General features: G+C 51.0%; 1 protein-coding gene across 1 annotated transcript in view; it reads right to left on the reverse strand.

Moving 5' to 3' along the window:
- The window catches only part of ACAP3 (ArfGAP with coiled-coil, ankyrin repeat and PH domains 3), a 158851-nt gene that overhangs the window by 10335 nt on the left and 126825 nt on the right, over positions 1-21691 (reverse strand). Inside the window, exons 12-24 of the mRNA XM_074933909.1 lie at positions 17297-17348; positions 15908-16008; positions 14609-14720; positions 13690-13898; positions 12298-12367; positions 12077-12171; positions 11137-11351; positions 10448-10552; positions 5950-6042; positions 5173-5393; positions 4375-4484; positions 3284-3394; positions 3096-3157 (exon numbers count right to left, since the gene is read on the reverse strand). Coding sequence (XP_074790010.1) covers positions 3096-3157; positions 3284-3394; positions 4375-4484; positions 5173-5393; positions 5950-6042; positions 10448-10552; positions 11137-11351; positions 12077-12171; positions 12298-12367; positions 13690-13898; positions 14609-14720; positions 15908-16008; positions 17297-17348 — 1556 coding nt within the window. The remainder of the gene's footprint in view (positions 1-3095; positions 3158-3283; positions 3395-4374; positions 4485-5172; positions 5394-5949; positions 6043-10447; positions 10553-11136; positions 11352-12076; positions 12172-12297; positions 12368-13689; positions 13899-14608; positions 14721-15907; positions 16009-17296; positions 17349-21691) is intronic.

Consider the following 21691-nt stretch of genomic DNA (forward strand, 5'->3'; position numbering starts at 1 on the left):
CTCACACTGAACTCAACAGCAAACTTCCCTTTGACCTCAGTGGGAGCACGCTCAGGCTGTAACTCAATCGGAGGTGTCAGGGGAAAAGGTGATGCAATAGAAGAGGTCAGTCAGTTTTCAAGCTATTTACACCTAACGTGATTTGGACAGGTGAGAAGACAACGGTGTGGAGTGCAGAGAAATGAAAGGTTACGAGGTCAGGCACCACGAGAACAGATGGTTTATACCCTTAGTGGTTCTATGCTGAAAACTCCGAAGCTGAAGTGGATGAGGGATATGGAGAAGTGCTGGGTCAAACGCAATCGCCTTCAGCACCCCGCTTAACAGAAAACAAGAACCTTAATGGAGGGCATTGTAAGTGCTAATCAAAGGGAAACGTTCCAACCCCAGAGGAGGCCACCTCTACAATACTGTGTGCACTTCTAGCTACGTTAGACATGATAGATACTGGTGTAAATCTGGAGTCACTCCACTGACTTCAAAGGAAGTGACTCCAGATTTACACCAAAATCAGAATCTAGACACCAGGAAGTTGCCCCCTGAATTACAGGGACTAAAATATCAATGTCCATTCTCTGTACTTAAAAGGTAACAAGTGACCATTTCACTACAAAAGGCCCAACCCTGCAGGCTTTACTCATGAAGTCTGTGGGCTTTTTGCCTGAGTATGGCATTAGCAAAGACTGCAGCATTTAGCCTCTAGTAAGTACCATGATAGGTATCCTAAAGCCTTTACTCAGCATGCACTCAGAGAAGCGTTCGGAGGAAGGACTGCCTAAGTATGGATTGCATAACGGTGTCAGAACCAGACGCTGTGTGATTAAAAGGGATAGTGCAGGTGGTCCAAGGTTTACTGTGGGTCCCACCAAGTGTACAGGGCAGGAAGACAGCAGCACTATGTAAATGCTGAAGACTTACATAATCCAGCCTTGGTAATGGCATGTTATGTAAAGAGCACGGGCGTGATCTCTGTGCTTGACAGGAGGGCGTGTAAATGGAGAAGGAACAGCGAAGGGCTGGAGAGAATGGGATTTTATACTGAGGGGTGGAGGGGGGAAGCCATCCAGAGTCTGCTCTAGTGGTAATTTGGAGCAACTCCAGCAAACTCAGTAGGGTTATTCCAGATTTACAGCACATGGGTGTAACTGAGATGAGATCTTGGCGTTCGGGGAGTGGCCGTCCCACAGTTTCAAAGGGAGCAGACAGGAAAGAAGCCACGAGGGAAGATAGGAAGTGGGTGGCACACCTTCAGGACATACCCGACCCCACTGAAGCCAGTGACAACGCTTCCCTTGACTTCCAAAGGAGCAGGATCCAGCCCTTTAGCTGAGAAAGGACTTAAAGGAATTGGGTGGCGTTTCTTCACTGTTCTAGCCCTGGATGTGTGGCATAGATTTGAGTGGAACCTGCTTGCTCGTGCTGCACCTGAGGACAGAAATATGCCCACAGAGAGCAACCAGCAGATGTATAACTTACCAAGGGCAGCAGCTGGTATGCGGAGCAGGGCTTTTATTAAAGGAATTGGACAAGTATTTGATGGAAAGAAATATTACGGTGTATCACTGTTAGCTTAACTGAGGGGATAGGAAGTCTTCCTGGCCTCTTGTGTTCCTGATTAAGAATTTCAGCCTTCAGGATCCTGAGCTTCTCCTGTTAGGCACCAAGAGCCCCCAAATTCCATTGGCTTGAATGGCATTTGGGGTACTCAGCGCTCAGTGGGACTGGACTCTTAAAGGAGCACAGTGAGGCTTTCCATGGTAATACATAGTCACAGGTTGGGCTTCCAATTTTATACACGAGCTCCAAGCCCTCTGAAGAAATGACAGCGTGGTGACGGTATCTCTGCTGAGACACCGCGAGCTCATCAGAAACACAGATCAGAAAATCCAAAGTGGCTCGGAGTAAAAACAGGTTCCCCCTCCCCTCCAGCAAAAAAAGAAAAACCAAAATAGTCCTTCCAGTAAATGGAAATGGAGCAATCCGGATTCCCTGGACCTGCTGCAGAAATGCCCTGCTCGCATGCATCAGCATGAGGGACGACAGCATTTAGGGACACGCATACAAATAGAAATCCCCTTCTCAGAAAGGGGCTAAGTAGGAAATCTGACCAGGGAAAAAACCCAGCTGCTTGAGTTAGCCACTCAGGCTGTGGGTGTCTGATTTTAGTTTTCTTCCCTGGCACACAGCCCATCGCCGGCGATGAGCCTCTCCTGGCCACAAAAAATTAGCCTCACTGCTTCAGTAACACTAACCACATCGCACCCTAGTCCAGGAAGCAGCTGAGCTATGGCTTTGACCAGCTGCTACTGTTGGCTTAAAAAAGGGAGCTTTGCTGGTTTAAACCTGAGAGCATGTAAGGTGGGCGGCCATGTCTCTCCTTCCTGCCCCATGCCGTGTGCCTTTTGCAGCAGAGGATCTCTACCTGCAGCTTGCCTCCTCCAGACTTAAGAGGCCCCCGCATTAGCATTTTAAACCGGATCTGACAACTTCCAAACCTTGCAGTCACCCCATTTGCTAACGAGTCCTTCAAGTTGCTGAGCACCATTGATAAGAGAGGGCTCCAGCAACGGCACACTGTCCAAACAAACTTTGTGCATACGATAATTCGGGTGTAGGGCCGATCTATAGCGCTACAAATACACAGTGGGTTCCAAACATATCATCCAGCTGTATCGTTGGTGATTTTCTTCTGCCAATAAAGGGTTTTCTTTTCTTTTTTTACACTAAACTCGTGTGCTCCCTGCACACTCAAATCCATGAGCCATGGTCTGTGGTGTGCCCTGAATCTCCTCCTGTGTGAAATTGACCGTCTCTAGTCAAGCATGAGAATTACACACTAACACGAAAGTTCCCTCTCCTTCCTCTGTGGCTCTTGGCCTCTCTGCCGTAGGCATCAGAATCAGGCCAATCTGCAAGAAACACCAATATACACCAAAGGTGGGGCTCAGGCGGCATTCTTGAATTCAGCCCACTCAAGACAGCAAAGGAGAGGCAGGTGGGGAGTTGTCACTAACACTCATCTATATTAAGGCTGATGAACTCCTGTATACACTTCCTGTACTGGAGCTCAGTGGGGCTGTTGCTGGGATATTGACCTGGTTGTCCGAAGGGGCCCTCGGCTTCTCGCATCTCCTCGTTCATTCGAGCCAGACGCAGCCTAGAGGGAGAAAGAGGGAAAAAGGGAGAAGAGGTTTTATTATCCTTTCCTGACTAGCCTGGAGATTGCTCGCAAAGCTGGGGCCTAGCTCCAGCCGCAATATCCCCAAAGGTAGACAACACTTACAAGGTGACTATGTCTGCGTTGGCTGCCTGGACTGCAATGCTGAGGGGGTCTTGGCCATCCTCGTCCACTGCATGCTGGTTGGCGCCTCGCTTTAGGAACAAGCAGACCTGGCTGAAAATGGGAAATGAAAGACTTCAGAGCAGAAATACAGGTTCCCTGGCCGAACCACAACAGTGGCGCTGTGCTTCTCACGGCTAGCCTGCTCTCCGGACCGGGGACGAGCTCCCGCTCAGGCTATTGCACAGGAGCAAAGGGTGTCAGAGTGGAGGCCTGTGTGGGTCTCTACATGAGTGACAGTGAGTGAATGGGGAACCCAAACCCCATTGCCCCACTCAGATGGCGCTAGTGGGTAGTGACACCAGATCATATGCAGCATGGCCGCTATGCCCCGTGCTGGCCCTCGGCACAGGGGTGAATTTCACCCCAAACGGTTACGTGTCCTCAGAAGCAGGGGTGATCACACTTTTTGCCTAACTTCAAACCCACCCAATCGCTGCATGACCGAACCGAATGTTCAGCTTGAACTCTAACATTAGAGGATTCGTCCAGGACAAGCTCATAGTACACTCGGAGGAGCTGGGAAATGGGAGCAGAGAAGGGGAAAGGGGACAAATAAATCCACAGGGTGAAAAATGGAGCCGAGACTGGAGAGAATTTGGGGCAGGGACTGTCTCTGTGTTTGTACAGCACCTTGCACAACTGGAGTCCATGACTAGGGCTCCTACATGAACAATAATCATAATAAACGCAGCGAGCAGCTATGAATCAGAGCAGAAAGAGGAGAAAGAAACAGTCTAATAAAAATAAATCTATGCTGCTCTCCTTTCATTTATACTTGTGCAAATCAGAAGTAACTCCACTGAAGTCAAGACCAGATCAGAGTCAGACCTACAGCATATAGGGTTCCATTTATGCCAGCCACGGGGGAATTGGGCTCTTCTATCCCTGACACACCAAACAGGTTGTTGTCCAGTAGCTAGAAAAACGTGTGATTTTCAAATAACTGATTCACAAAAACCCAGCCGCACCAGCCCACCGGGGCTCTTCGGTACGACCCAACCCGTGGGCTCGGGAGTGAGTGAGGGACTTACCCAGTGTGCCCCAGGTACGTGGCATGGTGCAGAGGAGCCCGGCCCCGGATATCTCTTTGGTTAACGTCTGCTCCATTCTGGAGTAAGAATTCGCAGGCTATCAAGGAGCCCTGTTTAGAAGAGGGAGAGAAGTTTTGTTGAGTCCTGTTGCACTGCTGGATTGCTGATAAAAACCAAGGCTGCCCCGGGGAAGAGTCAAGCAGATCACACAGCATTCGCAATGCGAATCCCATCCCAGGGCTGCCCCAGCAATGTCAGGCATATCAAGAAACGGAAAACCCCAAAATAATCCATTACAGTTGGAGAGACAGACACGCAAGAATAAATATGCCCAAAGCAGCTCCAGAAGGGTCTCCCTCCTTGTCTTATCAGGCTAAACTCTCTGAATCCTCATCCGAACCCTTTCCCAAGAAGGGAAGGCTTCATTTTAGAGGGGGAGTTTCTAATTAGAAACAGCCAGCACTGGGGTTGGTACCTGGTGACATGCACACGGGTGATGTACAGGCCTTCCTCTGCCAATGCACCTGAACTTCTGCACCCCCTGCTATCCCAGTGCTGGCCCCCACCTGCCACTCTGCCAGTGCACCTCAGTCCTGGCCTGCAGCGCCCGCTTTGATTCCAGTCCCAGCACTAGCCGCTTTGCAGTGTGAGCAAACAGCCTCTAATGCCACCAAACTAGGCACACTTGGCATCTGAGACCGATTTAAACACAGGACTCTAGGGCATTAACCAGCTGCATTATCCGCTCTGCTGAACCAGCCCCCCAGCCTCCCCCAGGGTCTGCATAGCCCTACCTACCCCCATCACAGCTTGAATCAGAGGAGTTTTGTTTTCATCTTCGTCATTCACCCAGTTGACCTCGGCGCCATGTGCCAGGGCCTCTGCCATGACAGGTAAGTTCCTGGCCTGCGCTGCCTTGTAAATCAGCAGGCCAGGGTGCAGCTCCCGCAGGTCCTCCAGGTCCGAGGCCTCCTGCTCTATCTCCGCCTCGCCGCTGGACTCCTCCGACACTTCGCACTCTGGCGGGGAGGGGACGGAGAGAGAGGAGGGATGAGCCAATGGCACAGACCCCACGTCGAGCTTTGCCAAGGGGCTCCCCACTTTCCCATTCCTTCTGCCCCCTCCTGGCCTTGGGGCCATGTTTACTGATGGGGGCTCATGCCCCAAGGGCACAGGGTGAAGGGGTGATCTCTTCCCCTTCTGGGGACCCCGGGAAGGAATGGAGCGACTGTCCCCACCAGGGAAGAACCTGGGCAAGGCGTGGGTAACTCTTTGGAGAACCTCAGGGAGGGCTAGGGGGTGACATCTTCCCTCTCTAGAGAGCCCGGGGATAAAGGGTGGGAACTGCTCCTTGGTCTGGGGCTCAGGGCACGACACACAGGGGTCACTCCCCTTGGCAACGCTGTGGGGAGATTACCACCCCCCTGGAGAGCCGACGGCCCCTCAGGGATGGTTATGGAGGTGCGCTGCTTGGCGAACCCGTGCCCCCCCTCCCCATGTTTTGGTCAGGCGTCCCTGAGCACGATGCAGTGCGGCACGTGCCAACGAGGCGACGCCGAGGCCCATCACACTCACCTTCCTCCGTGACGCTGTCCACCACCGAGCCGAACACCAGGACATCGGTGCTTCCGTCTGTGCTGCCGCCCAGCCCGCTGTCGCTACTCAGACCTGCGGGGCCAACAGAAGACAAACCGAGACCGTGTTAATACGCGGGCAAAGCCTGCTCGTGGCGTAGCAGGGCGCCCGTCTCCCCGGGCCTTCGCGGGACCCTCCAGCCTTCCCCGCTGCATCTCCTTCTGGCCCAAGCCCCAGGAGCGGGGCCCGGAGGCCGGGTGGTGAACGGCCGGCAAGGAGCAGCCGCAGAGAGCGCTTTACAGCGGGGCGTGCGGAGTCAGAAGCTGATAATGACAATGTTCTGCTTGTATCCATAGCTGCCCTGGCTGTGCCCTCCCGAGCGCTTTCCCACCACCCTGCGGGAGTCACCGGCATGTGCTGACCCGTCACTGCCTGTGGTGGGTTCGCTTGCCCAGCTCCCTGGGCCGTTAGTTTATATTGTGCTTCACATCTGCCAGGGGCCGCCCCTCCTCTAATGAACCCTCGCAACGCCCTCTCCCCCTTGGGCTGCTAAATATCCCACGGTGGGCAAACACGTCACAGAAACTGAGGCACAAAGAGATGAAGTGACTTGACCGAGGACACACAGCACCTCCATGGCAGAGCCTTTTTGCACCCTGCCCCCGACTTCTGTGGAGGTGGCAGCTGAGAAAATGCCAAGGGGGCAACCCCCGTGGCCGGGAAGAAAGGTCTCCAAAGGGATGCTGCCCCTTCACTCACCCCTTACTGGCTCCGGGCGTGAATCGCCTCCCCGAGTTTGTAATGAAACTCACAACTCGGGGGCCTAACCCAGCTGTTTGCCTCACTAGAATGTCTACCTATCTCTCTCTGATCTTCCTAAGGTACAACCCCTGAAGGGTCACATGCCAGTCAGCCTGACCCTCCCCACTAAGTCATGCCTAATCCTTTGTGTTTACACAGGATTCAACCAGACAGTGTCCGATACTTTGCCCCTTACACACAGCCCCCAGAACAATATCCAGCAAGCCCCGCAAGGACCATGGCTAATGTACGAGGAGACACCAGCTGGCTCGGAATGCCAGGGCAGAGTAAGGCGCTCGACTTTTAAGGAGGAGAGTCCCTGCCTTCAGGCGCACTGAACTCTATGTTTGTAGTAAGCACTCTCTTCCCTCCTGGGAAGGACAGAACCTTCCGCTCCAGTTCCCACTGCAGTTACAGCTGCAGGCAAACCAAAGAAGAATCCTTCCAGGAACATAGGAGCCCACCAGACTGGATCAGATCTGAGGCCCACCTAATCCAGCAGCCAGCACCAGACATATCAGAGGAAAGTGTAAAACGGATGTGGGATAATCTGCCCCTCACATTAGGTCTCATCCTCATTGCAAATAATCCTTGAAATATGAGGTTTAATATCCCATCCAAAAATTTGTTGTCATTAATTATAACTCTGGGTATTCTTGATATCCACAAAAATGTCCCATCCCTTTGTGAATCGCTAGCAGAATGGGATGGTCCCGTAGAGATATGGGCCCAAACCAAAATCTCCAGGGTTTGGATATACCTGAATTTAGGATCCAGATCCAAATCAAGGTGCAAACTGGGCAACTTGAGCCCCTTGTGACTTCCAATGATAGGAGTCAGTTACTTCCACCGAGTTAACCCACAACCTCTCACTTCAGGATTCAGTGGTTGGAACAACTGTTTAAAGATGCAAACAGGACACAGAGACACCTGAGTGATGTCCTGCTGCTGGCTTGGCTTCCCTTTAAATGCAACTGCATTAGCAATTTTTCATTCTGAATAAAGTATTGGCCAGTTTAAAAGCAGGCTTCTGATCTTGCAATTCCCTTTCAACAGAAAATTATACTAAGACTTGGCAGTGTAACCAATAAAAAACAATTGCAAGAAACATAAAGAGAAAAATCAACCACCGTTAATTTATGAATGAAGTCATTTTGTGTTCGACATTTTGTTCCAGCTGCTGACCTATTACATCAGTGTAAAACCAATGATGTAAGTGGAATCACTCCAAACTTACACTGGGGTGACAGAACAGAATCTGGTCCAAATTTGTAAACATCAGGCACTTTATTCTTTGTCAGTGCTCTTGATATGCCATTGGAAAATTAGTAATAAATCACTTTTAGGAGTGACATAGATTTTTCATGGAGCGATGAACAATTTTTTCAAGCGTTTCTGTTTAGTATGCACAGCAGAAGGGTAAGGTTTGATTTCGTACTTGTTTAATATAAAGAACAAGTATTTACAGGGGTGCCTGATTGATTGTCAATCCACTGTCACTTTCTTGTACGCTAATGGTGGAAGGCTGTAAAAGCTGCTAAGCGCCTCCCACAGGGCACTTAGCATCTTGCAGGATCGAGTCCCAAGTTCTTTTCCTGTATAAAAAATGACGTACTCATAAAAGTGATGGTGTAATAGCATCATCCAGAGCCAGGTACATTAGGGGCAAGAAAGCTTCCTTCCTTCAGCTCGGCCAATACATTCAATCTTGCCATGACACACACACAAGGATATTCCAGTGCTGGTGCTCCCCTGAGCACAGGGTCCCAGTTAGGTTGAATAGTGCTGTACGGCAGATTTGTTATAGGGACAATGCACCCTTAGACACAAGATCAAGAACATCAAACTCATTTCATTTCTGACCTTGAAGCAGGATTTGAGTCCCAGTTGTCAGAGGTGCCCAAAGGCCTATGAACTCCTGGGCCATAACTACAGCAGGGAGGGTAATTCTTAGCATATAGTTTATTTGGTGAATTTTGCTTCTTTTCCCTTTTTTCCAAACTGTCCATGAATAGGCCCCGAGTTTCTCAAATTTCTTCATTATTCAAAATCATTTCTTAAAAAATGTCAGTGACTAATCCTTGGCCCCTGGATTGCTTTGGATTAGTTCCCTGCAGGTAATGGATATCCAAAAGACAAACTGTTTTGATTGGATTAGGCCTCCGAGGCTGTTTCTGTGCCTTTACTGGATGAGTGCAACTCTTTGGATCAAGTGTCCAGTGTAAGAATTAAAATGTCACCTTGTGTGAATATTCTGCAATGTGTCATTTTCAATGTGCTGCTTTGACAAATGTTCCTGCCAGCAAACTCCTTGCAGTGTTTTGTAGAAAGCGAATGCAAAAGAGAAGCGAATGCAGCCAACCAGGTTGGTTTGTTAAAAATGTGAACAAATATTTGAGGAAAACTGTTTACAGGATTTGCCAACTCTGGCCAATAAAGGCCCCAGTTCTGCAATCGGATACAGACCTGTGCCCGTGTGCAACCTCTTTGGCTTCAGCAGGATTCTGGATATGAGCAGGGGCAGAGGTCTGCCTCCATAGATATGAGTGGGGGATTAGGACCATGTGCACTAAGGGTTAGACTTCGTTCTCAATAACATCAATGCAAATAAAGAGCAACTCCAATGAGGACAATGGAATTACTCCAGATTTACCCCAAGGGAGTGAGCGGCCCATGGCATGTACACAGAATCTGCCAAAGCACTCAGCACTAAACTAACTCTGCTCCCATGGAAGTTAGTAGTAAAACTCCCATTGCCTTCAACGGGAGCAATGTTAGGACAACGCTGAGTGCTTTGGAAGAGTCCAGCGCTAACTATGCTGGTAGAAGGATCGTTTCAGTTTACCTAAAAATTCTGAATCCAGGAGTTCCCTGAAAATTAGCTTTTCCTGCTACTTGCTCTGGCATCTTTAGAGCCCAGACTCAGCAAAGCACTAGAGCATGGCTTTAACTGATTTCAGTGAGACTTAACATGTACTTTAAATTAAGTGTGTGCTTTGCTGAATCAGAGCCTAAAAAACTTCAGCTGTTTGCTTCACTAGAATGTCTACCTATCTCTCTCTGATCTTCCTAAGGTACCTGTCACGGTGGTATCTGAGTTCCAATGATGTGATTGCAAAAAATACATCTAAGTTTTGGTTGGAACAAGTCATATCTTTGGGGCTCTTCTGCTGCTAGCTGCTATGGCGTCACCTTACCTCCGTCCAGGAGGAACGGCATACCGCTCCCACCGGGACCAATGCCACTCCAGGGGCCAGCTGCCAGCGGGTGCTGCATAGAGATGTGGCTGGCACCTAAGAGGAAGGTGGACGGAATGTGAGGGGAGTTAATCGTCACAAACACACAAAAAAAAAAGTTAGCAGTAAGACTTGCTAAAAAATAAAAAAAAGAAACAGCTGGTGAAATGCTCAGGTTGGGGGTAAAGAGCGCGAAAAAAATCCCATTCACCAAAATACAAACGCCTGGGATTGACTAGAAAGAGATTTTAAAAAACCAGTGGAATAAAAAGGGCAGTGGGTTGGGGTTTGTGCAAGTAACTCCCCATCACTCTCTTGAAACATTTCCCCGGTGTGTGTGTGATTTGGTCACTTCTCCAGTGAGACAGATACCTTGCCGTTGGTCGGGTGCAATGCACATGCCCTAGAAGAGGTGGGAGGCAAAGACGTGCCCAGAGGAGAGCTGTGTTATTTGTACTTACTGCGTGGTCCTGAGCCGGCGCCGGTGTCAAAGTACGAGAAGAGGGAGTCCAGCTCGTCAGGGCAGAAGAGAGAGTCTCGCCGGAATTTCCTCTCCAGAGTGGCAGCTGTTTGCAAGGAGGGATTTTTAAATATGGAGGAGGAAAAAAGACAATCCCATGGTCGCATTTGTACAATCTGAGCCTGAACGTCGAGTGTGCTTCAGAAATGTGCAAATCTATGCCGATAACAAATGGGGAGCAGGGACGAGGGGGTAAAATCACCACCATCCCATGACATTTTGGGCAGTTGGTAACCCTAGGACTGTATTCTGGGCCAGCTGAGTAAAAACAGTAAAGGAGGTTTGAACCGAATGAAAGAACAGAAAGTTGTGGTATAAAGGAAGCAAAAGAAGGGACCTGCTGGTCACCTCAGTGTAATGGTCCCACCCTCTACTACTAAGAAGGCTTGTTAGGAAGATACAGCTTGTTAGGAAATTCCATGGGTGACCTGTGCAAGGGACATGCTTGGGCAGCAGTATTAGGTCTTATAGCCTCTGCAGGCTGCAGCCACTAGGGGGAGACAGGAGCACAGACGTGTTATCAGATCCAATATACCTACATTGAGGACAGCGCTACGCACACACGCACACACACACAAAGGTGGCTGTAGCCCAGTATATAGGAAAGAAAGGAGGGGAACGGGTTTCCACCTGATGAGAGCGGGGCCGGCGATGCATTTCCTGCCTCATGCCGGTACTTCCTACGAGCCGTAGGTGCTTTTGTGGTGCTGTTGTGTCGCTGGCATTTCTTCACACTCCAACGCCGGGGTTTCCTCTCGTTCTCCGCCAGGGCCTCCCCAGTAGGCAACTTCTTGAGGAACTTCTTCTCCACATACTTGACCTTGATCCAGGCTTCCTTGTCTTGCCTGAGGGCAGTGCAGAAAAAGGCATTTACCGTGCCATACGGGGCTCATTTAAACCTACCAAGAGAGCCTGGCAACTGCAGGCTCTTCTCACACCCCGAACCCTGAAAGCGCATGGGGAAGGGCTGATCTCCCATGGCGCTGGGACAATTCATGCCCCTTACGCTCAGGCCAGTGAAAAATGTATCAACAGTCTTGCTCCCTGGGGTGGGGCACAGCAGGAATGCTGCCAAGCTTGGGAGATCAGGGCAGAGCATCCTGGGCCTGGTTCCCCAGTGTCTTGGACCTTATGCAGCGGGAGTTAGTCGGATTTTACACACATTTTGTAAGTGACTACGGGAGAGGCCAGGCCAGGAAGACCCAGGCGCTAAGAGTCAGGATACCGGGGTTCTGTTCCTAGCTCTGCCACTGGCTCACTCTGTGGCCTTGGGCATGTCACTAAAGGTGGAATCCTCCAACCAAGGGGACAAAAGTCAGGCTTCTAAACAAATGGCCTGGTTTTCAGAGACGCTGAGCAGCTGCAGCTCCCAGTGACTTGCAGGTCTAGGCTGTCATCAGCAGGCCATGCTATGTAGCTGGCCGGGGTAGGGCGAAGCTGATCTCCCTTTCCATTTCCTACAACACTTCCATGCAGATATACTGACCCCCCTGCTGGCCTGCACCTCAATGACAGAGCTTGGGGGAGTCATCCCCAAACTGGACTGAGAGCTGGGTGGGCTTCGACTTACCTGGAGCTCCCTGCAGTGGGCTTCTTAAGTCCCAGCTCTTCGCACTGTGCCTCGTAAATCTGGTTCATGGTGCTGTTCCCCAGCTCGCACATTAGCTGCAATACACCAAGTGAGGGACAAAGCAATCAGGAGAGCAGCCGCCTTCCGGCTCCCCCTCAGCACCCCACCAGGGACTCCCACCCCACTTCCTCAGTCTGCTGGCACTGAAAATCAGCACTCACTTTCAGTAACTCTGGCTCCCAGGAATCCAGTGTGAGAGAGCGGACTTTGGAACAGTGAACGCCCAGACTCCTAGAGAACCAAAGGGGAGACAGAGACAGGTTACAGGCTGCAAAACAGACTCTATACAACAAAGCAGAACTGTGAGTGGATCACAGGGTGAATGAGGGCAAACCCAGGTCTTATGGATGTAGCAAAAGGGATCGATTTAGAGAGGGAGAGAATTCCACAAATACAGAACTGCCCCCTCTCCTGGCGGGGTTCCCACTGAATGCTTCAAACGAAAGAGGCACCCGGTTGAGTTATTTGTCACTGAATTCTTTTTATTTTTATTCTCCTTACTTACAGTCCGTCCAAGGAAACCTGGAATGGAACTAGGTTTCCTTACTTGGCACTTGCATTCCACTACTGCAGGTGAGTGCTGGCTTGTTATTGTAGGGTTGTCTGTGAGAGCTGGGTTGCACAGCGCACACGTGGTTTGATATCACAGAGGATGCTAATAATAATTTGCACATGTATAGCACCTTTCCCGCCACGGATCTCAAAAGCACTTTACAAAAGTGTGCAAGGATTATGCCCATGTTAGAAATGTAGACAGTAAGGCACGGACAGGGTAAGTGACTTCCCCAGGGTCACAGGGCAAGTCAGTAGCAGTTGGGAATAGAGTCTAGATCTCCTGACTCCCAGTTTTAACCACGAAGTTCTTCGTAAATTCCAGGACAGGGTAGCTGGCAGTAGAGATCATAATAGCTTCTAGAACGGCTGAAGATTTTATTAGTTAGTTTCCGTGAAATGCTCTGTAGGTGAAATATGGTAACTATTTTTACCACAGCCAAGAGATTACATTTATGCCTATGTGGTAGTAGGCCTTGTGCTGGATCCTCTACAAATATCAACGCTACATATGCTGTAGACAGAAAATAATACGTGTGTGGGTCTACAGCAGTATATAGTACCTGTAGAGTGAGTAAAAAGAAAAGGAGGACTTGTGGCACCTTAGAGACTAACAATTTATTTGAGCATAAACTTTCGTGAGCTACAGCTCACTTCATCGGATGCATCGGATGCTGTAGCTCACGAGAGCTTATGCTCAAATAAATTTGTTAATCTCTGTGGTGCCACAAGTCCTCCTTTTCTTGTTGCGAATACAGACTAACACAGCTGCTACTCTGAAAGCTGTAGAGTGAGTGTGTCACACACACACACCCTGTTCTGTCTCCCTCGCTCTTTCTCTCTCCCTCCCTTACACACACACACTCAGGAGTGTTCTATGACCTTTGAACCTGACTGTATACACATGATAGACCAGCTCCCGCCAGACATCCCGCAGCAGCAGGCAGGCAAAGCACCCAGGCCCCCAGGCTGGGCGAGCAGCGCACACACACACACAGTACCTGTGGATCCCAGAGCACTCGATGCACAGCAGAATGCCCAGGTTGATACTGGCCCATCGGGGATCCGCCTGGCCGCAGTCACAGCACTGGTCATTTCCAGGGATGCTCTGGACCCTCTGCAGGATGCTCTCCCCCTTCATACTCCGCTCCCGGGAGTCAGTGGCAGAGTCGATGCTGCTGGTGGAAGGGGAGGCGGTTCGGTCCAGTCTCTGCAGAGAGAGAAGGGGAGTCACTGTGTGCTCTGCTGGAGGACAGATGGTGGGGAGTTACATGTGTGCAGGCAGAGAGGCAGGCTGATGGGTTAGTTAGGATTTGCTCTGCCATTCCAGGGAGACACTATAGAATCATACTGGGAAGGACTGCGGAGGATGGGGGGGGGGGTTTAATGTGACTGTCACAGGTGAAAAATGTCAGCTAGACAAACCTGAGTTCGTGCCAAGGGAGGGGAGGGTTGAGGATACCCCAATCTGTTCACTCCCTTTGAATCGGAGTTGGGGATGTGGATGAAGGGAAGCATGAATCTTTCACCTGTGCTCGTGACTTCTGTCACCAGATGGTGCTACACAACACACCCCTCTCTTCCTCCCAGTAATACACACCAAGGCTAGCAGCACACAAATGATTGCATGGTATGTAAGAGACCGATGCCTTGGGCCTTGTGTTTGTCTCATCTTACCAGAGAGTGAACTCCCCTCAGTGTTCCCCAGGGGAGTATATCCTGGGGAAGGTGGGGGCTTCCGGACTGCACTCCATCACGTCCCCGACTACGCTTTGTAAGCTTGCCTTTCGTTTGCTAAACTACAGTCGCCTTTGGGCCGGCACTGTCATCATTTGAACACCGGTACATGCTAGCAAGAGCCCATGCCCAGGAGTGGCGCTGCGAGAGCTTGCGAGCGCCTGTCCCTGCCCCCGGACTCACTTCGATGTAGTAGCTGTCTGGGCTCTCTCTGTAAGCGGAGGCGATGCTGGCCTGAACCGCCTGGATCCAGGCTTGGCGCAGCTTCTCTGAGTCGGCCTGCAGCATGCAGCTCCTGGGTAGGTGAGAGGCATAAGAGACGCTGGTTGGCATGAGAACAAGGGCTTGGGGTATGGGACGTGGGAAACCACAACACAGTGAGGTGCCTGAGTTTATGACCAGCCTAGCTTCACCAAGGGGGACGATGGTATGGTTTGGAGATGCATGGTAAGGACATGAAGTTCCCAGGCATGGCTTGGGGCAAAATTTACCTCAGAGAAGCTCTCTCTCCTCACCCCACCCCAGTTCATTAAAGCAGCCCTGCTTTTGCCCCCACCATCCCCAGGTACATAGAGGGTGGGTGGAAAACAGGAATATGACAGTTCCTCTCCTCAGTGTGCGCCTCTGTTTCCCTCACACCGGCTGTCCATTGCCCACCGTGCTGCTCTCATTAGGTTTCAGAGTAAACAGCCAAATTAATCCCCTTTTCCAGCCCCGGAAGAGCAGTGAGGCTCGAGTGCTCCTCTCATCCCCACGCAGAATGAGCAATGCCCCCACCTCCTGGAGCTCAGCCCGCCCATTAAGGGGTGACGGCACCACGGCCTCCTGATAGGACACTCCCAGCTGCAGGGAAATGCATTATGGATGCCGCCAACCACACACACACACATCTCGGCGTCCCCTCACCACACACTTGCAACCCGCCCCTCACAAGTTCTCTCCCTCATCAGCCCCCCTACACCCTCCCCCACACACCACATGCTCCCTCTTCCACACATCACGTGCTCCCTCTTCCTCCTCCTCCACCCACACAGAAAATCCCTCTTTTCCTCCCAACACACGCATACACACAGGCACACTTCCCCGCACCCCCCCCCCGGCATTCCCCCACTTACACACTCCTTCCCCTCACACACCTGCTCCCTCCACTCTGATGCTTATAAGGCCATCAGCAGCCGGCTGCTTCTTGGGGAACCATGCTGGTGACTCCGCACTTTGTGAGGAAAAGCGGCCAGGCAGGCCCAGACCCTTATAAATTCCCTTCATGCATTATTCAGCAGCTCTGGCAGCTCCCACCCCGACAGGCTGTTTCCAAACACCGCTCAGCATCTGGTCGAAAAAAATCGCCAGCTGATAGGACTGCAACTCTGAGTGCAGGCCAGGAGGATGTCCCCAGGTCGGAATCTACTTGCTGGGTGTTTTACAACCCCGTACACAGTCACAGCATTGCATTCTGCAGTTTACAAGAGCCGCAAAACTTACTTGCTAGGTGAGACGACCTCAAAGCAAAATCTTCTCTCTATGTCTTCGCAGGGCTTGACGGTACAGAGCCGCAGGTCTTCCACCACCACCGTGAGGACATCCTGAAAGAAGGAGAGTGGGTGACTTTACATTCCCCTCTGAATCCCCGTATTATTCAGACCTGCCACAGATCTCTTCCCCTCCTCACCAATTCCCTTGTCCAGAGCGCTCATTCATCTGAGTGGACCTCAGAAGGCTCAGCGTTTTCGCTGACCCAGCCAACCTTCTTTGGTCTGCAAGTCTGGGCAGGCAAATCTCATGAAAATTCTCTCATGAAGTTTCTGGTAATTCCAGCTGATGGCCAGGCTGGAAATACTTTGAGAACAGGCTATCTCCTGGTATTTTAGCACATCCCAAATCAGCAGGAACCCCAAAGAGCAGGGACCTGATAACTAACAGGAGCAACAAGCTTTTCAAAACTCAGATACAATTTGTCTTGAGTTGTGGACAAAGGGTCTTGTGTGGGGGAGAGGAGGGAAATTGTGTGTGTGTGTGTGTGTGTGTGTATGTTGGTGGGGAGATCATTGTGTACCCAAGCCAGAGTGCCCATGCCTGGACCTCATTTCCTACCAAATCCAGGAGAACACAATCAACACGACGGGAGACTGATCTTCAGTAAGTGTCAGGCGACCACAGCCTATTACACTGATCAGTGTTGTCTCATTGTTTCCTGGTACTCCCCCCATCTGTCTGAGTCCATTTCTTGCCTCCTGTCTTATATTGAGATTGCAAACTCTTTGGGGCAAAGGCTGTCTTTGTGTTCTGTGTGTGTACAGTGCCTAGCACCATGGAGTGTGGTCCATCACTGGGACTCCAGGTGCTACAATTACACAAATTAATAACAATAATACCACAGCCTGGGAATTACCAGCTCAGAGGGAAGCCCCATAGACTTTGGCATTGTGCTGGATTTCAGGGTACGACAGTGCTGTCTCCTGCCCCTTTTCCTCTCAGACAGACAAAGGAGTAACCAAGCCCACTTTCTGAGCCCTGCCGATTGAGCAGACTACTTCCTGACGGGAACGGAGATTGCCCCGTGGAGCACCCACAATCCAAACGTGGCATATCAAACCGGGGCAGGAACGGAGTTACTCAGCACATCACCTCTCTGTTACTCTGCTGGGCAGCAAGACTGGGGTCATTATAAACACCAGCCGCTGTCCTTTGGTTGTCAGAGCAGCTCGGGTTCTGAGTCTAATATTATCTGAGAGGAAATTTCAGACCGGGTTTGCTGTCAGCTCTTCTTCGGATCCAATTCTTCTTTCCCCCATGGTGCCCAAGTCCCCAGAACAGCAGGACATCAGACAAGTTGGCTAATCTGCTAATGTCATCTGAAATATGCTCACTGACCTTTAGCTTCTTCTGGTAGACCAGCTGGCTGTTCTGTATGGAGAACCACCTCCTGAGGAGAGAGAGGAAAGAAAGAGGCATCAGAGCAAGTGAACAGTGCCAAAGCTGGGGGTGGGGGGAGATGCAACCTACTTTCCCCTGAAGAACAGGGCATCTCCTCTGCACTTACAACATGTGCCCCGGTTTTAGGGATTGTGGGAAAGACCAGTGTGGAAATAAGATTTATCTTCCTTCTGAGACTAAAGAAGTGCTTTGCAACGTTAATGGATTATTGTATTTGGCATTGAGACACTAGGGTGACGAGAGTCCTCGATACTTCTCCAGAAATATTGACATACAAGAAGAAAGACAGAAAGATGGGGAGGGATAACATCAGAGTTGTACACTTTGTTTCTTAAGTAGGCCAGACCTCTTACCCCCGCACTTGGGAGTTTGGGGGGGAGGGAGAAGCCTGGCTGAGAGGAGTGGGGATGACAGGGCCGCCTTGGGGAGTGGGTGCAGGCTGGGGAGCGAAGGGGCAGAAAAAGGTTTCCAGCAGCCTGATTTTGACTAAAATCAGGAACACAGCGGGCCCATTTGGTGCTGCAAGCTGAGGATGCTCTGTGATGCCTAAGCCCTAACCCCGAACTTTAACCCCTAGGCCTAAGATCACTGGCTTTCCCCTGTATCCACAGTGACTCTGCTCCCCAGCCACAGGCATCTGTGAGGTCACTGCCTCAACCACGTATCCAGAGTGACTTTGCTTGCCAGCCACTGTCCTACGTGAGAGCACTGCCCCACCCCTGTATCTAGAGCCTATCGAATCCTAACAGTTCGATTCGTGGAAATCAGGCCTTTCCAGTTTTCTGACTTTCACCAAAATCCGCAGGGGCGTTGTGAGGCCCATCCCTCCATCCCCCACTCCACAACTTTCCTATAGCACGTATCACCATAGCATTGAAGAGCGCTTTACAGCTGGAGAAACTAAGGCACACGCACACCTAAATTAAGTGCTTTGTCCGAGGCCACGAAGAGTCAGTGTCAGAGTTGGGATTATAACCCAGGTGTTCTCACTTCATTCCTGTGATTTAGCCACAAAGATCCTCTTTTGTCCCGGGGGAGCTGAGGGAATTGACAGCAATCCATATTGTTATAGCCCATGGAGGCTGTGTGGAAATATCTGGGCACACACCAGGGTGAGGGAAGAGCTCAAAGGCCTTGAATCTGGATGTTTTGGCTGCCATACTGCAGCTAGGCTATAGACAGCGGATTATTTAAAGCATCTACCACACGTTCAACATACAAAGGAATTCAGTACCCTGGGAAAATGAGGCAAGAGAGGATTCTATTTTCAGCTCCTTGCTTGAGACATTGCTCAGAGATAAAAGGTGCCGATTGTAAACGATTTGCTGTGTCTGCCAGAAAACAGAGCCACACAGGAGATTTCAGGCCATTCTGCCTGCTCGAAAGCCCCTTTTGATCAGCTCCTGAGTGCGTTTGGAGCTGCAGCAGTTTGAGCTCCGCCTGGTGACAGCCATTCTCTCCGGCAGTGGCAACGACATATTCTCAAGCGGCTTTGCTGTCACACGAAGCCAAGTGGAAAGCTCCCTTCCCAGCTGTTTGATCCTGGATGCTGCTCCTCACAGCTCTGTATCACCTCCTGTTTGGTTTCTTAGCTGGGGCATTAGGATCTGGGAATGTGCTGGACTGTGGTGCTGGATCTCATTCTGACCTCAGGGGATCTTCTTCATCCAGTATCCTTCTGCGTATGTTTCCAACAGGGACTTCTTCCCAGGGCCCTTACAATCACCATGGCATCTTCCCACCCACGGTGAGGGGGATATGCATGGCTGTGAAAAACTGGGCTGTGGGGGATACGGACAGCTGTGAACAGCTGGGCCGTGGGGGGATATGGACGGCTGTGCATAGCTGGGCCGTGGGGGGATACGGACGGCTGTGTATAGCTGGGCCGTAGGGGGGATACGGATGGCTGTGTATAGCTGGGCCATGGGGGGATACGGACGGCTGTGTATAGCTGGGCCGTGGGGGGGGATACGGACGGCTGTGAACAGCTGGGCCGTAGGGGGATACGGACGGCTGTGAACAGCTGGGCCGTAGGGGGATACGGATGGCTGTGAACAGCTGGGCCGTGGGGGGATATGGACGGCTGTGAATAGCTGGGCGGTGGGGGGGATACGGACGGCTGTGAACAGCTGGGCCGTAGGGGGATACGGACGGCTGTGAACAGCTGGGCCGTAGGGGGATACGGACGGCTGTGAACAGCTGGGCCGTGGGGGGATATGGACGGCTGTGAATAGCTGGGTGGTGGGGGGGATACGGACGGCTGTGAATAGCTGGGCGGTGAGGGGGATATGGACGGCTGTGAATAGCTGGGCCGTGGGGGGATACGGATGGCTGTGAATAGCTGGGCGGTGGGGCGGATACGGACTGCTGTGTATAGCTGGGCGGTGGGGGGGATACGGACAGCTGTGAATAGCTGGGCGGTGAGGGGGATATGGATGGCTGTGAATAGCTGGGCGGTGGGGGGGGATACGGACGGCTGTGTATAGCTGGGCCGTGGGGGGGATACAGACGGCTGTGTATAGCTGGGCCGTGGGGGGGATACGGACAGCTGTGAATAGCTGGGGTGGGGGGGATATGGATGGCTGTGAATAGCTGGGCTGTGGGGGGGTATGTATAGCTGTAAATAGCTGCCCTGGGGGGCATGAGGTACCTTGCTCAGACCTCCCATGGATCGTCAGCAGGGGTGAGATGGGGACTCACTTACAAACGTCCATCCCTGCCCCTAACATAGATATCCTGCAATGTAGGAGCTCATCATTAATCTGACACAAACCGGAATGGTGTGGTGGCCTTTTGCATCAGGAAGCACGGTGTCAAGTGGAGTGCCCCAGGGGTCGGTCCTGGGGCCGGTTTTGTTCAATATCTTCATAAATGATCTGGAGGATGGTGTGGATTGCACTCTCAGCAAATTTGCGGATGATACTAAACTGGGAGGAGTGGTAGATACGCTGGAGGGGAAGGATAGGATACAGAAGGACCTAGACAAATTGGAGGATTGGGCCAAAAGAAATCTGATGAGGTTCAATAAGGATAAGTGCAGGGTCCTGCACTTAGGATGGAAGAATCCAATGCACCGCTACAGACTAGGGACCGAATGGCTAGGCAGCAGTTCTGCAGAAAAGGATCTAGGGGTGACAGTGGACGAGAAGCTGGATATGAGTCAACAGTGTGCCCTTGTTGCCAAGAAAGCCAATGGCATTTTGGGATGTATAAGTAGGGGCATAGCGAGCAGATCGAGGGACGTGATCATTCCCCTCTATTCGACACTGGTGAGGCCTCATCTGGAGTACTGTGTCCAGTTTTGGGCCCCACACTACAAGAAGGATGTGGATAAATTGGAGAGAGTCCAGCGAAGGGCAACAAAAATGATTAGGGGTCTAGAGCACATGACTTATGAAGAGAGGCTGAGGGAGCTGGGATTGTTTAGTCTGCAGAAGAGAAGAATGAGGGGGGATTTGATAGCTGCTTTCAACTACCTGAAAGGGGGTTCCAAAGAGGATGGCTCTAGACTGTTCTCAATGGTAGCAGATGACAGAACGAGGAGTAATGGTCTCAAGTTGCAATGGGGGAGGTTTAGATTGGATATTAGGAAAAACTTTTTCACTAAGAGGGTGGTGAAACACTGGAATGCGTTACCTAGGGAGGTAGTAGAATCTCCTTCCTTAGAGGTTTTTAAGGTCAGGCTTGACAAAGCCCTGGCTGGGATGATTTAACTGGGAATTGGTCCTGCTTCGAGCAGGGGGTTGGACTAGATGACCTTCTGGGGTCCCTTCCAACCCTGATATTCTATGATTCTATGATTCTATGAAGTCTGGCTCTGCTGAGTGAAAGATTGAGAATCAAGGCAAAGCTCTGCATTGGAAATTCTGTGGGGAAAACCGTAAATTGTTCATAAATTCAGCTCAGAGGCGTGCCAAGTAGTTCACAGGTTAGCAAGCACCATATCCAAACCTCTGTAGCACTGGGCTGAAAATCTCACAAGAACAGCTGTTCTCTCCAGAATCTGGCACTTTGGCTTCTGGTGCCTCAGGAAACCTTGAAGTGCAGAGAATACACTTGACTGCCATGCAAATGGCAAGCACAGGGACTAAGAACATCAGACAAACTGGTTTGGAATGGCAAGAAAGGCGCAGCTTGAGTTGGAGGTGAAGGTTTCGGGAGGGAGGGGCTTACCCCAGCTTACCTGTCACTAGGCATAAAACCAACAGTTTCTATACAAAAATACAGGGATGTTGTGAACTGCTTGTTTGTTTCAAAGGCGCACACTTCTACCTAGCTGCAGAAATTACCCTGAACTTGGACAGACAGGTGACCTCTATGATTGCACTGCCA

Source organism: Natator depressus, chromosome 18 (genome assembly GCF_965152275.1).
Source record: "Natator depressus isolate rNatDep1 chromosome 18, rNatDep2.hap1, whole genome shotgun sequence".
Taxonomy (NCBI): domain Eukaryota; kingdom Metazoa; phylum Chordata; order Testudines; family Cheloniidae; genus Natator; species Natator depressus.